The sequence below is a fragment of the Procambarus clarkii genome, chromosome 31 (genome assembly GCF_040958095.1).
Source record: "Procambarus clarkii isolate CNS0578487 chromosome 31, FALCON_Pclarkii_2.0, whole genome shotgun sequence".
Lineage (NCBI taxonomy): Eukaryota > Metazoa > Arthropoda > Malacostraca > Decapoda > Cambaridae > Procambarus > Procambarus clarkii.
In genome coordinates this window covers 29,375,993-29,390,394 of record NC_091180.1, presented here as the reverse complement: position 1 = coordinate 29,390,394, position 14,402 = coordinate 29,375,993, and the positions used below count along the sequence as shown (strand labels likewise).

Sequence of the window (14,402 nt, the reverse complement as noted above, 5' to 3'; positions counted from 1 at the left end):
TCGTGTGATCTTTGTGTTGAAGGTGACACAATCTCTCACAAGCCTCAACCCTGCGGCTCTTTTACCAATATCAGGTAATAACAAGCGTGTAAATAACGTTTACATATGCTTTATTAACTCAAAATAATTAAAAGTACATATTTGAGTTAACTTATGACAAAGTTAAAAATTTACAAATAACTACGGAATCATGCTATGGCGTATAGTAATTTTAAAATATTAGTTTACAAATTGTTTACTTGAATTCAAAATTAATTGAACCAGACCTCAATACAAGGGGCTTTTTCTGTAATTTGCATACTGCAATACATGAACATTTGCAATATGTATACAAATATATGCAACTTATTAAATTATTGCAATCAGTATGACTAATGTTAAGCTACCTCTGTGTATTAATGTATTCATTATTTCCTCAAAATAATCCTACCTCCTAGACATTCTTTCTCCACAATAATAGAATAACTAGAGAAAGCCACCAATAAGCAACAACATACCAAATATATATATTAGTCTCTCTTCTGCAGAATATTGACAGAGGCACTTATTAACATGATCAGCTACGGGTGTATTACAGACGTGACCACTGTCATTGGCCACTAGACGGTGTTTTCGCTGTGGTAACAATTGAATTCTGTCATCAGGATTAAAAAAATAATCAAAATAGTTCCTTATTTTGGAGTTTTGGCCTGATCTGTGGTGATCCTAGCCCCCAGCAGGCGATCGTGGATCATAGTCGTGTTTTCCCCAAGGGTTGGATGTTAAGCTTCTTAATACCTTGATTCCTGATAAGATTTTATTCTGTGAGTAAAGTTCAACAAATTCAGTCATTTTGTTTCTTATGATTTTTTCATCGATACTCTTTATCAGAAGCTGGTAAAAAATAAGTCTTGATGTCTGAATAAAATATACTATTACTCAGCTGTTATCTAGACAACATAACCAAATTCATCAAAGTTACACCATGCAATTTCACATCTTAGCACGAAGTGATTACCCAAAGTCCTTTGAGAAGGACTCGCTGCGGTCTCCTAGTCTCTCCTTAGCACTGCTTCTATAATTTGGGGGACATTGCATGTTTGGGTGAAGCAACGACATTATTCAGGAAGTGTTTCACAAGAGGTGCTACTCTTTCCGGGTGCGTCAGGTGGACGTGGTGAGCTCCGTCCACACAACTGTATTGGAACAGTCGAGAACTGCTAGAGTACCCGTCTAAAACTTTCCTATACACTGGCTCAAGCAACGAGTTGCAAATACCATTAGAAGCTCGCAACAAAAGTACAGGACATGTGATTCTAGTTACAACAAAATGCCAGTTGTCCATACCGTATAGCATAGTAAAGCGGGCATATACTTTACTGTCATGGCGCCATCTGTACTCATCACCAATACGGATTGCTGACCGTGGCAGTAGTATCTCGGCTGCAGCCTCATCAATGTTCTCTTCCTCGTTATTTGGTCCAGATTTTCGTGCATTGACGAGGCGCTGTAAAGCCTCTTTCTTGGTGTACAGAGGCCTAACCTTCTCATTTGCCTCTGCTTTAGTGACTATATTTACCTCGGCTCGCCAAGTGGTAATGCGATCCTGGTTGTGACGAGGGATTATATAGTCGAGCTGGATAAGTGCAATTATATCCTCTGGGAACATAGCTGTATAGTAGTTAGCTATAAGAGCGCCCATGCTGTGAGCTAAAAATACGAACTTGTACCACCCAAGTTTCTTGGCTACTAACCGAATATTGATAAGGTCCGTCAAGGCACTATAATGCATACCTGGAGGCAGGTGATCTGACAGACCATGGCCTGGTAAGTCTATAGCTAGCAACTCCACTCCTGAGGGCAGCAGCGGCGCCAGTGTGTCAAAGGTGTTAGCATTATCCAGCCATCCATGAAGACAAAATATCTTGAGGCCGTCACCGCTGGCACTTCCACCCACCACACAAGTCTTGCCCCGCACGACACCCCAACCTACCTCGACGGTCACCTCCCTCCATCTTAATCCAGCCTCTCTCATGTTTGCTTCTTATCTGCAGAAGGAAAAAATTTGAAAACATATTTCTCAATGTTATGCTTTCTCCATTGTTTAAGATTACTCAAGTGCACAATATGTGTGAGGAGCAAATTATTAACACAAATGCATGAGGCTATGAAATATAAAACATATGGGCAATTTATTTGTATGGGAGAGTTTTGGCAATGTGGAGCTAGTAGTAAAGGAGTAGCTGCCATTGGGGAATCAGAGTAGATGGTTCTCATTGTCAGGGGCAGAAAGCCTGTTAGGCTTGATGAGGTACTCCTAAGCCAATGATTAATGACATTTTCCAGTTGGCAACCCACCAATGGTTCTAACTGAAAGGAAACGTGCCCAAACATTTGTCATACCGCAGGAATCGAGCTTGGCGACTTTTCGGTTGTGAACCGATTATGCCGATCACTGTGCAACTGGACTTAAAAAGTTAGTGAGGCTAAAAACCGGTGAATCGGGCAAGACCTTGGTACCCAGCGAGCGTCCCATACCCGAGGAGGGCATTTCAATATACAGTATCACTATTAAATATTTTTTTACAAAACATACACAATTTGTGGAATGAATAATTATGATGGCATATGATTAAAGATGCCTAAATAGCAATTAGGTGGTATAGCAACGATGAGGACCATCATACATATATATTGACGTACATGGCAATTAGAAAGTAGAAATCGGTACTATTGGGTTTGGACAAACCGGAAAAGTTTTAGTACTGATGTTGCAGAGGAAACTTATCTAACCTTCCTAGGCCTAATACACGCTATATGAGGCCTAATATAGTACATATATGTGCTATAGGCCTAGGAATATTTTAAGTTTGAATTTTAGCTTTATTTTTTCGGACTATGAAGTGAATAGTACCAAATTCTACTATCTAATTAATGTCACTAATGTCAATAAGTGACAATAATGTCACTCACCTAGACATCAATTTTAAGGCACTTTGTCGACAGTTCGTGAGGGTGGCACCAGTCACTGCCTCTTGTGAGGGTGGCACCAGTCACTGCCACTTGTGAGGGTGGCACCTGTCACTGCCACTTGTGAGGGTGGCACCAGTCACTGCCACTTGTGAGGGTGGCACCAGTCACTGCCACTTGTGAGGGTGGCACCAGTCACTGCCACTTGTGAGGGTGGCACCGGTCACTGCCACTTGTGAGGGTGGCACCTGTCACTGCCTCTTGTGAGGGTGGCACCAGTCACTGCCACTTGTGAGGGTGGCACCAGTCACTGCCACTTGTGAGGGTGGCACCAGTCACTGCCACTTGTGAGGGTGGCACCAGTCACTGCCACTTGTGAGGGTGGCACCAGTCACTGCCACTTGTGAGGGTGGGACCAGTCACTGTCACTTGTGAGGGTGGCACCTGTCACTTGTGAGGGTGGCACCAGTCACTGCCACTTGTGAGGGTGGCATCAGTCACTGCCACTTGTGAGGGTGGCACCAGTCACTGCCACTTGTGAGGGTGGCACCAGTCACTGCCACTTGTGAGGGTGGCATCAGTCACTGCCACTTGTGAGGGTGGCACCAGTCACTGCCACTTGTGAGGGTGGCACCAGTCACTGCCACTTGTGAGGGTGGCACCAGTCACTGCCACTTGTGAGGGTGGCACCAGTCACTGAGGGTGGCGCCAGTTACTGCTAGTAAGGGTAGCTCCAGTCACTATCAATTGTGTGGATGTTTCCAATCACAGTTGTGACGGCAGCACCAGTCACTGCCAGTTATGGTGGTGGCCCCAGTCACTGTAAATTATGAAGATAGCAACAGTCACTAGCAGTAATGAATATTAAGACAGGTTATATGTATCAACCACCACGAGTGCTGATGGGTTGTGACAGGTGTGAGTGGAGGAAGACTGTAATGGTTGTCAGACAGTGCCGAGGAGTAAGTGACAGTCCAGTAACAACTCTGCTCACCGTGACAAGTGTTGCACTTTGATCTATGAGGAGACTCGCGTCACCACTACTGCCACATCATCCTTGCTCCAACACCTTCCCTCTTCCTATCATTCTCCCAACCTGACTTAACTTTAATAACTACTTAAGAAATTGTATTAACATTGGGGGAACAAGTTGCTTGCTTAAACATTTGCAAATAATTAAAGTAATGGGCCACAATTTACAGCACTGTGTTAAGTAGCATCTGATCCAAGATGCGGGAACGTGGCCAGGGGACTGTGGCCCTTATGACAAGATAGATGGAGAGGCCACACTACCATCTGCCAGGTGTGTGGCCCTTGTGGCGGGAGGCTGGAGAGGCCACACTACCATCTGCCAGGTGTGTGGCCCTTGTGGTGGGAGGCTGGAGAGGCCACACTACCATCTGCCAGGTGCGTGGCCCTTGTGGTGGGAGGCTGGAGAGGCCACACTACCATCTGCCAGGTGTGTGGCCCTTGTGGTGGGAGGCTGGAGAGGCCACACTACCATCTGCCAGGTGTGTGGCCCTTGTGGTGGGAGGCTGGAGAGGCCACACTACCATCTGCCAGGTGTGTGGCCCTTGTGGTGGGAAGCTGGAGAGGCCACACTACCATCTGCCAGATGTGTGGCCCTTGTGGTGGGAAGCTGGAGAGGCCACACTACCATCTGCCAGGTGTGTGGCCCTTGTGGTGGGAGGCTGGAGAGGCCACACTACCATCTGCCAGGTGTGTGGCCCTTGTGGTGGGAAGCTGGAGAGGCCACACTACCATCTGCCAGGTGTGTGGCCCTTGTGGTGGGAGGCTGGAGAGGCCACACTACCATCTGCCAGGTGTGTGGCCCTTGTGGTGGGAAGCTGGAGAGGCCACACTACCATCTGCCAGGTGTGTGGCCAGGGGACTGTGGCCCTTGTGGCGGAAGGCTGGAGGGATAATGTTCTTAGTGCAAGATTTATTTGATTGATGCCACCATCAGCGTTAGTTTACTGTGCACTTCATACTCATTATGAGCGGTAGTTTACTGTGCACTCCGTACTCATTCCGAGCAATAGTTTACTGTGCATCCTATACTATGTGAGTGGCAGTTTACTGTATATCCCCATACTCACCCTGTGAGTGGTAGTTTACTGTATATCCCATACACATCCCGTGAGTGGTAGTTTATTGTATATCCCATACACATCCCATGAGTGGTAGTTTATTGTGTAATGATACTCATCCTGTGAGTGGTAGTCTGTGCACACGATACTCATCCCAACCAGTTAACCTAATGAAGGGAATCGTCCCTTCACCTTCTTGTGTGTGGTTTGGTCAACTCCTAATAGCACATTGCATTTTGATGTATAGTTTACCTAAGGCCAAAATTCGCAAAATTGATGTTAGTTAACTTATTATGCACCCCATACCCATCCTGTGGGCGGTAGTGGAAAGGGTTACAGAGGCACACAATGTTCTGAGGGATTGAACCCCACAATTCAGTTAGCTATGTTACAGTCTTGATGAGCTAGTTAAAAAAAATAATGTATATTGTTACATCAATAATTGGTTCGAGACCGACTACAAGTAGTCTCTAAATTAAGCAACTGACATATATGGTGATGATGATGTTATAGATTCAGCTACTCGGAACAAGTTCCAAGTAGCACGGGCTATGGTGAGCCCGTAGTGGACTTACCTGACACAGGAGCGGTGCTGTGTCAGCTAGTGTCGCAATTTATGTTTATCCTGCACCCAGCCCCCCATCCAGTGGGCAGAGATGGAGAGGTTACAATCACCCACATTTAAATTTGAATTAAATCACCTACATTTGAATTAAATTTACTACCTACAGTTAGCAAACTGGGTATATTTAACTAAAATTTCTGGTAGTAGATAATTTTGAATGAAATACAATATTTACACATTTCTTAAACATTTGTTATAGATATGTCTTTGAATTAACATGTAGTTTTGCACTCCATCACACAGTAACGGAAGGTGTGCGAATAATTTTGTTGACATAGTTTACATTTGGTCATGTCTAAAAACTGATGTACAAAAAATGGTAGTGGCTTGTGAAATTTACATAATGTTCTGTTTTCTGTTTGTGGGTCCTTTTGTTGGTTAGGTACGGGCACTTTAGTACACGAGTTTAGTGATTTTGGGAATGCTCAGGAAGACAGGCTGCTCATACTGTGATGGTCGTTTACTGTGTACTCCATACTAAGCTGTGAGTGGTAGTTTATTGTGCACCCCATACTTATCCTGTGAGTGGTAGTTTATTGTGTACCAAAATCAAATGCAACCTGTGAGCAGTAGCTTTCTGTGCACCTCATTAAAGATATTTATTGCATTATTCATGCAATACTATAAAGGTGTTGCTTTAATCTAATCATACTCTACGTCCACTTTGTGCCAACTCTTGCCCCGAGTAGAATTTTGCATATGAGTGGATCCCCTCCCTTATTGCTAAATCATATTTGGTGCTACCTTCATTTGTCCAACAACTCCCTGCTCCTACATCAGCAAATATTTGTAGTGAATATTTTCACTAATGTATAATGAAGTGTATAGTAAGAATTGCATACAGGTATAATGAAGATCATGGAGGCCTATCATTAATATTTTCACTAACCAGGAACCTGGAAGGACCCAGGTGGTTAAGGAAGGTCAGCTGCTGTGCTTCACATGGGTACCTCTACTAGATGGAAATAAAACAGGCAGGCAATATACATGTGTAGGCTTTTCCTTTGGGGGTTTTAACCTGAAGAAAAATACCGTACCTAGAGGAAACAAAACATCAGATATATAAACAGCAGCAAAATTCATAAAAATAAACAAGGTTTCTATAAATTTTATGGATATATTTCTGACTATTACAGTATATACATTTTAGCACAATACAATAGTTTTGATTACATAGTGTATAGGTCATATAAATTAACAAGAGGATTATAGGTAGGTGGAAGTTGTATTTTCATTAATATTCATACAACTTATTCTTGAATAGATCAATGCCTAAAATTATATTTTCTTTACTAAAAAATATCCTTACATGTATTCAACATGTTAAACTATATTTACTAGTGAGAAGTACTGTCAAGGAATTTATAAAATCAAATTATGTTAGTAGCCTACCAGTTGTAGATATGTCAGGGACCTCAGTATATATTTACACTACTGTACCCTAGCCTGTCACTTATTAGATGAAGGTACCACAACCACACACATACTAGTTACATGCTTCTCAATATCTAAACCTGCTGTAAGGCATTTGCCATTTACCGGTAGGTATTTCTGAAGACTGTACTGTACTGTGATGTGTAATGTGGTGTGCAAGATCATCTCAGTCTAGTAATCCCAGTAAAATATTGAACAGTTTAGAGGATATTAATTCAGACTACATCTTCAAAAGATCAAACGTATCACAAACAAGGAGCAACAGTTTTAAGCTCAACAAGCCACAATATAGGACAGAAACCAAAAGACATTTTACACCCATGGAACTGCTTACTGTATCTCCCCAAGTCGTTAATGCCAAAACACTGCTGCCATTTAAGATCCAAATATACAAAATCATCAGGGCAAATAGGGGTCCATTGACAAGCCACTGGCTTCCTGTCTTCATTGAGACCACTAGAGAGATAGCAGCCCTTGGGTAAATTCAAGTAAAGAAATTTTCCTTGTTTGCTTCGAAGGATATTTATAATTTTGCATGTATCTGGCCTAGGGTACACTTGGCCACTTTTTCAATAAAGGCTGACACATCTGGTGCTACCCGCTCTGGATGAGTTAAGTGCACATGATGTGACCCTTCCACAACAGTAATATCAAACCACTTTGCATTTTTGGTGTACACATTTAATTCTTTTTGGTAATATGTTTTAGGTAGGAAACAAACACCATCTGTGGCTCGAACCACCAAAACTGGGCATTTGATTGAAGATATGGCATGTAGCCAGTTATCATTGGTAAACACAGATAGAAAATTTGGTCGAGCCTTTGGGTCATGGGTCCAGATATATCCTCCATCAACCTGACGTGCAGATCTGGGAAGAAGTACATATGCTGCATCTTGATCAATATGAGAGTCTCCACCTTCCCAGAACACACGTGCAGCCACCATGCGATCTATTGCTTCACTTTCAGTAAACACTATTGGATCCCTTTGCTCTTGCTCAGCTTTAAAAATGTTGTGTGCATCATTACGCCAGCTTTCTATTTTTGAAGCAATATGACCTGGCTTAATAAAATCTAGATTAATGAGTGCCACTACATATTCAGGAAAGAGGGCAGTAAAATAATTTGACACAGCTGAACCCATACTGTGTCCCATTAAAATAAATTTCTTCCATCCTAATTTCCAAATTGCTGTCCGAAGATTAAATGCATACGTAAAGGGATCATAACGAGCGCCAAGGGGCAGATGGTCAGATAAGCCATGTCCTGGCAAGTCCAGAACCAACATTTCTATCCCAGATGGTAAGAGGGGTACAAGTGTGTCAAAGGTATTAGCATTGTCAAGCCATCCATGCACACCTAAAATCTTTGTACTATCCTTATCGTCAAAATTTCCAACAATACACGTTTTGCCACGAAGCTTTCCCCAGCCCACATCAAGAGAGATATCGTGCCACAGTACCTCTTTCCCTGCCATCTTCATTCACCACGCAATAACCTGCAGGAGGAAAAGCAACATATTGCACTTATTACAAAGTACAGTACTGTATGTACCTGAATTAGGCATACATAGTAATATTTAAATTCACATTGTCTGCTACAGTGCTCCAATTCTTTGACTACATTTTATTTCAATATCCAGTGGAAGTGATATTTGTTCTCAAATTGGTTAAAATTATATGATTTTTATTTTCCCTAAAAAGAACCCAACAGACTGAATGGATTCATGAACTATAAGGCAATCACTAGCAGAGGTAACTAAAAACTGGTACGCCAAGTCACGACCTTTTAATCCCCTTGAACGTACCTGTGCAGGGTTACTGAGCGGCTACCTGGTGACATCATTGACCATTAGCGATGTCTGTGCAGGGTCAGCGGGGTAACGAAAAATGCACGACTCAATGACCGGCAGTTGAGGATGGGAGCGACGCGTCAGCGGGGTAACGAAAAAATCACGACTCAATGACCGGCAGTCAAAGTGTCACGGAAAAAAAATCACGACTCAATGACCGGCAGTCAAAGTTTCACGGAAAAAAATCACGACTCAGTGACTGGCAGTCAGCGTGTCACGGAAAAAATCACGACTCAATGACCGGCAGTCAAAGTGTCACGGAAAAAAATCACGACTTAATGATCGACAGTTGGGGATGGGAGCGACGCGTCAGCAGGGTAACGAAAATCACACAACTCAATGACCGGCATTGGGAAAAAGTAAAATTGCCGGTCATTGTGTCATATACCACTACTACTTGCACATCAAGATCTGGAATAATGTAGAGTTAATTTAATTACAGCATATACTGTAAAATTCTAAATTAGGAGTGCCACCATCTGATATTTAAAAGTTTAAATTTTACACAAGAGTGTCCTTGCAATGTTGATATCAATACCCAGTGGTGGAAAATGCTTGCAAAGTAGCTTCATAAACAAGTCATTGGGTGTGAGCAAGGTTTTAAAAAGTGCTCAATGAAATGGAATATCTTTTTCTGATGAAGTCCTCAGTCATTTCCCAAGCTACCGATGTAACCCTCAGCATCTCGCCAAGTTACTGGTGGAGCTCTTATTAGCATCCTAATGCAGAGCCCTCAGTAGCTCCTCAAGCTACTGGTGGAGCCTCTCAGTAGCTCCCCATGATACTGGTGGAGCCCTCATAACTCCCCAAGCCACTAGTGGAGCTCTCAAAGCTCAACAAGCTACTGGTGGAGCTTTCAGTAGCTTCCAAAGCTAAGTGCTAATCTAGCCATGCCTTATGAAGATGCTGCACTGTGGAAACAGCCTAAAGTGCATGACTAACTTCTGACCGGACAACCCAGGCATTAATGGCTATTAGTTTCAGTAGATGTAGTGTACATTAACTTCTCTAAAGCTTTTATTTATTTATTTATATACAAGAAGGTACATTGGGATTATGAGGATACATAGCATAGTAATTACATTCTTGTAAAGCCACTAGTATGCGCAGCGTTTCGGGCAGAATTTTTGATAAGGTACCTTATAAAAGACTGGCAAAGAAATAACAATCACATGGAAACATGGAATAAGCAGGAAAATACTACAATGGATAAAACAATGGTTAAAAAAGCAAAGGGATGCCCTAAATGGAAAAGAATCTGACTGGAAAATGTTGCGAGAGGAGTATTGTACTGCAAAAATCTTGGGATCAACTTTTTTTTTTATGAAAGCCAACAACATAGATGAGAATACTATATTATAAACTGCATCATCAAATTTGCAGATACTGTAATACAAAGATCTAAGGTAAAGTGGGAAGCAAAAAGGATAATGAAGCCTTGCAAAGGGTTTACATGAACTCCACAATGGTCAGAACACTGGCAAATGCTTTTAAATATTAAAAAATGCAAGAACTTTCATGTAGGGTATAACAATATAAATTATGACTATCATATCAACAACACAATATACAGCAGATTGATAAAAGAAAGGACCTAGGAGTTATGATCACCCAGTCACTGAAAGTTGTTCAATAAGTGCAGACTGACTGCAATTTGCAGTCTCCGTGGTGTAGTGGTAAGACACTCGCCTGGCGTTCCGCGAGCGCTATGTCATGGGTTCGTATCCTGACCGGGGAGGATTTACTGGGCGCAATTCCTTAACTGTAGCCTCTGTTTAACGCAACAGTAAAATGTGTACTTGGATGAAAAAACGATTCTTCGCGGCAGGGGATCGTATTCCAGGGACCATAGGATTAAGGACTTGCCCGAAACGCTACGCGTACTAGTGGCTGTACAAGAATGTAACAACTCTTGTATATATCTCAAAAAAAAAAAAAAAAGTGAGAGTTGTGGTAACAGAATCTCCTACCCACTGAAGCCATAAATACCAAAACAACACTTCAGTACAGTAAACAAATTCAGACGGAAAATATCCTCAGGAATAATGTGGGAACCTTTGACAAGCCACTGGCTTCCTGTCCCAGATAAGGCCATTAGAGATGGTGGCTCTCAGGTAAATATAATTGAGTGACCCCAAATTCCATAAAACTTGGCTAAGTAATGACTATACCCAACTCTACAATTTAGCTGGTTATAAAGCCATTCATAACTGCAGGCCTAATAAAAAAGGTGGTGGCACAGCAATATATTACAAAGATACCTTCATTTGCAATAGTGTTATTAGTGATAGAGACGACTATTGTGAATATACCTTTGCCAAGTTCTCCAGTAAATCCCTTAAATCCTCCCTGACTATCGGTGCCATCTATAGATTTCCTAATACCAACATAGCTTCATTCTCAGACAACGTAAGGAATCTTATCATAAATAACAATCTCAACAAAAATCACATCAATCTGGGAGGTGATTTCAATATTGACCTGGGTCTTCAAAACAACCCTCAAGTTGACTATTTCCGTAATAGCATGCACTCCTGTATGCTAATCCCCACAATCACCAAGCCCACCCGAGTCACTCAAACATCTGCCACTACCTTGGATCACCTATGGACTAATATAACAGCTCCCTTTACATCTGGGGTAATTTATGACAGAACAACTGACCACTATCCTACCTTCCTCATAGCAAACATGGACACAACACCACCAGAAACCAAGAAACTCTCATTCAGGCTACACAGTGAATCAGCTTTAGGCAATCTCTCTAATGCACTTCACAATATTAACTGGGAATCTGAATTTAATAATACACAGGATATAAACTCATTAACTAACCTCTTTCTCTCCAAAACTCTAAGCCTCTACAACACTCACTGTCCCCTCCTTTCCAAACAAGTAACTGATAAAAAAAAAATAACCTGTGGCTCACAAGTGGCATAATTAAATCAATCAACAAAAAACATGAATATGAAAAGAAATTTAGGAGTGGCCTAGTTACAAAGGAAGTAGTTAAAAGGTACTCATCAGTGCTTACCAGTATCATAAGAAAAGCTAAACTTTCATATTATGAGACTAGATTCAAAGAAGCAAAAGGCAACATGAAAAACACATGGAATACCATCTCTAATATCCTAGGAACTAAATAACACTCCCACAACCAGATAACACTCTCTAAGGATGGCCTTACACCATCATCTGACCTAGAAATGGCGAATGAATTTAATAGCTTCTTTTCATCGATTGGTGCTAACCTTGCAAGTAAAATCCCACAGGCTCAGACACATATCAACACATATCTCTCGGGCAGCTATCCAAACTCTCTTCTCCTTTCACCAGTCAGCCCGACAGATGTTGTGTCCATCATACACTCACTAAAAACCAAAGCTGGGAACATCAGTGAAATCCCATCCATTGTATACAAGAGCGCCTCCCATGCCCTTGCGCCACCTATAGCTCTGCTGTTCAACAAATCCCTTGAGTGTCATACCTTCCCTGATATCCTTAAAAAAGCAAGAGTAACGCCAGTTCATAAAGGAGGTAATCCGGCAGACATAAACAACTATAGACCAATATCAAACCTACCCATACTATCAAAAATATTTGAAAAAATTATCTACAAACAGCTCTACTCCTATCTCGTAAAGTTTGACATTCTTAGCCCCTGTCAGTTTGGCTTCCACTCCCAAAAGAGTAGCAACGATGCAATTATTAGTCTCCTTGATATAATTTACTCAGCCCTTGACAAAAATGAGTTTCCGATTGGACTCTTCATTGACCTGAGAAAGGCCTTTGATACTGTTAATCACGATTACCTCTTATGTAAACTCCATCATTATGGAATCTGAGGCCATGCACTGGACTATATCCAATCCTACCTTAGTAATAGACACCAATGTGTAGCCATCAATAATATAACCTCTCCCACTCTACCAATAACCGTTGGAGTGCCACAGGGCAGCATCTTGGGACCTCTTCTATTTCTTATATACATCAATGATCTGCCTAATGTCTCTAAAATTCTGAAACCTATTTTGTTTGCTGATGATACTACCCTCATCTACTCCAACCCCAACCCACATACACTAAATAATGTTGTTAATAATGAACTAAAAAAAGTCCACTTATGGATGTCAACCAACAAACTAACACTTAACATAGAAAAGACCTACTACATCTTATTTGGAAGCAAATCTACAAATGCAATTCAGCTTCAGATAGACAATGTAAACATTAGCAATAAAAATGATGGAAAGTTTCTTGGCCTATTCCTAGACAAGAGACTCAACTTCAGTACTCACATACAACACATAACTAAGAAAGTCTCTAAAACAGTTGGTATACTCTCCAAAATCAGATATTATGTACCTAACTCTGCTCTCATCTCTCTATATTATGCATTAATCTATCCCTATCTCAACTATGGTATCTGTGCATGGGGTTCAACCACTGCAAACCACCTCAAGTCCATCATCACCCAGCAAAAATCTGCTATCAGAATAATATCAAATTCTGCTTTCAGGCAACACTCAGCCCCCTTGTTTAACTCCCTAAATATGCTAAACATAATCTCACTCCATAAATTTTCTTGTGTCAACTACATTTACAAAACCCTGTTCTTAAATGCAAATCCTGCTCTGAAACTCTTCCTGGACAGATGTAATAGGACCCATTATCACCACACCAGAAATAAATATCTCTTTGATATCCCCAGAGTTAAACTTAATCTGTGTAAACACTCTATGCAAATAAAGGGACCCAGTTTATGGAACTCACTCCCTATTGAATTGAAAAGCTGTCCAACTTTTACATCATTCAAAATCAATACTAAAAAGTACCTAATTTCGTCTTCATAGTTTTTCACCTTTTGCCTTAAAATTGCACTGTATCTATTGCTACCCAATCTCCCAACCTGTATGTTCCCAATTTGAACATCTTTACCATTGTGATCATTGCTGTCTTCTTATATGTGCTGCCAATCTGCTGTATGGTGTTTATTATTGTTTAACATCTTTACCATTGTGATCATTGCTGTCTTCTTATATGTGCTGCCAATCTGTTGTATGGTGTTTATTAATCTTGTTTATCTGTATCTATTGCTACCCAGTCTCCCAATCTTTATGTACCCAATCTGAGCATCTTTACCATTGTGATCATTGCTGTCTTATATGTGCTGTCAATCTGCTGTATGGTGTCTATTAATCTTGTTTAAATTATCAGTCAAGCTGTCAATGTAATCAATCAGAGCTTTAATATAACAATGTGCTTTAATATACTTACTAAGCTCTCTCATCTCATTTTTCTCTTGCAATGTATTTGTTATCATTTATCAATTCTGATAGAAATTACCTACTTAAAATTATCTGTTAGATTAAGGACCTGCCCGAAACGCTACGCGTACTAGTGGCTTTACAAGATTGTAAATACTGTACTATTCAATGTATTCTCACAAACC

At 41.1% G+C, this 14,402-nt stretch overlaps 1 protein-coding gene across 14 annotated transcripts in view; it reads right to left on the bottom strand.

The window, feature by feature from the left end:
* Positions 1 to 93: 93 nt before the first annotated feature.
* Positions 94 to 14,402, bottom strand: part of LOC123758783 (serine hydrolase-like protein) — an 18,851-nt gene continuing 4,542 nt past the window's right edge. For 8 of the 14 annotated variants that reach the window (XM_069334648.1, XM_045743468.2, XM_069334646.1 and 5 more), the window contains one exon: positions 6,762 to 8,596. In XM_069334648.1, coding sequence (XP_069190749.1) covers positions 7,622 to 8,581 — 960 coding nt within the window. In that variant the 5' untranslated portion in view covers positions 8,582 to 8,596 and the 3' untranslated portion in view covers positions 6,762 to 7,621. The other 6 variants (XM_069334651.1, XM_069334650.1, XM_069334653.1 and 3 more) reach the window with 4 other exon arrangements.